At 68.5% G+C, this 736-nt stretch overlaps 1 protein-coding gene across 1 annotated transcript in view; it reads right to left on the reverse strand.

Annotated features, from left to right (window-relative positions):
• SYT2 (synaptotagmin II) overlaps positions 1-736 on the reverse strand; it is a 6,850-nt gene that overhangs the window by 1,744 nt on the left and 4,370 nt on the right. The window contains exon 7 of the mRNA XM_010831122.1: positions 2-96. Within this exon, the coding sequence (XP_010829424.1) occupies positions 2-96 (95 nt within the window). The remainder of the gene's footprint in view (position 1; positions 97-736) is intronic.

Here is a 736-nt window from a genome sequence, read left to right on the forward strand (position 1 = left end):
TCAGGTTCTTTGCCTCCAGGATGCAGACGGTGAGCTTCCCGGCTGTGGGCACGTATCGCAGCGAGGTGCAGATGTCCCCCAGCTTCTCTGGCTGTCAGGAGAGCGGGGTACGGGCCATCTCAGCAGCACGGCTGACCCCTTGGGGCCTCGGGCCAGGGGCAGCCCAGCCCTGCCTGCGGCAGGCAGACACTGGAGCTGCAGGCACCATGGCCGGTGGTGCCCAGGAGGCTCTGGTTGGACATAGGGTTTGTGGGGTCCCGCCCGCAGCGTACGCTGTCGTCTTCAGAGCCCCTGGCACCTCCCACCTGGTGTCAGTGCCAGAGTGCAGGGACCTCGCGACCAGAGAGGAGGGTCTGTCTCTGCCACTGCCACGGCGTGGAGCCGAAGCGTCTCAGAGGAGGCCTCGGGGGCCAAAGCCGACCACCTCCCCCATGTCCCGGTCAGGGTGCAACCCCGCACCCAGGGGCTGGTGCTCGGAGGGCAGCGTCTAAACAGAGGCTTTGTGCACAGCTCGTACTCGGTGAGTGTGTGAGCAGGTGCTGCAGCCGCTTCCGGGAAGACAAGCCCTGTGCTGAGAACCCGCTCAGACAGCGCGGGCCTTCGCTGCGGACACACGAGGACCCAGGTGGGTCACTGGCGCTAAGCGGGCAGTGGAGAGAACAGGAGCGCGGTGTCCCCTGCGCCTGCGGCCTCGCCCGGCGGCTGACCCGGGGGCCCGGCCGGCGCTGCCCCACGC

The sequence above is a fragment of the Bison bison genome, unplaced genomic scaffold (genome assembly GCF_000754665.1).
Source record: "Bison bison bison isolate TAMUID 2011002044 unplaced genomic scaffold, Bison_UMD1.0 scf7180017864524, whole genome shotgun sequence".
Taxonomy (NCBI): Eukaryota; Metazoa; Chordata; class Mammalia; order Artiodactyla; family Bovidae; genus Bison; species Bison bison.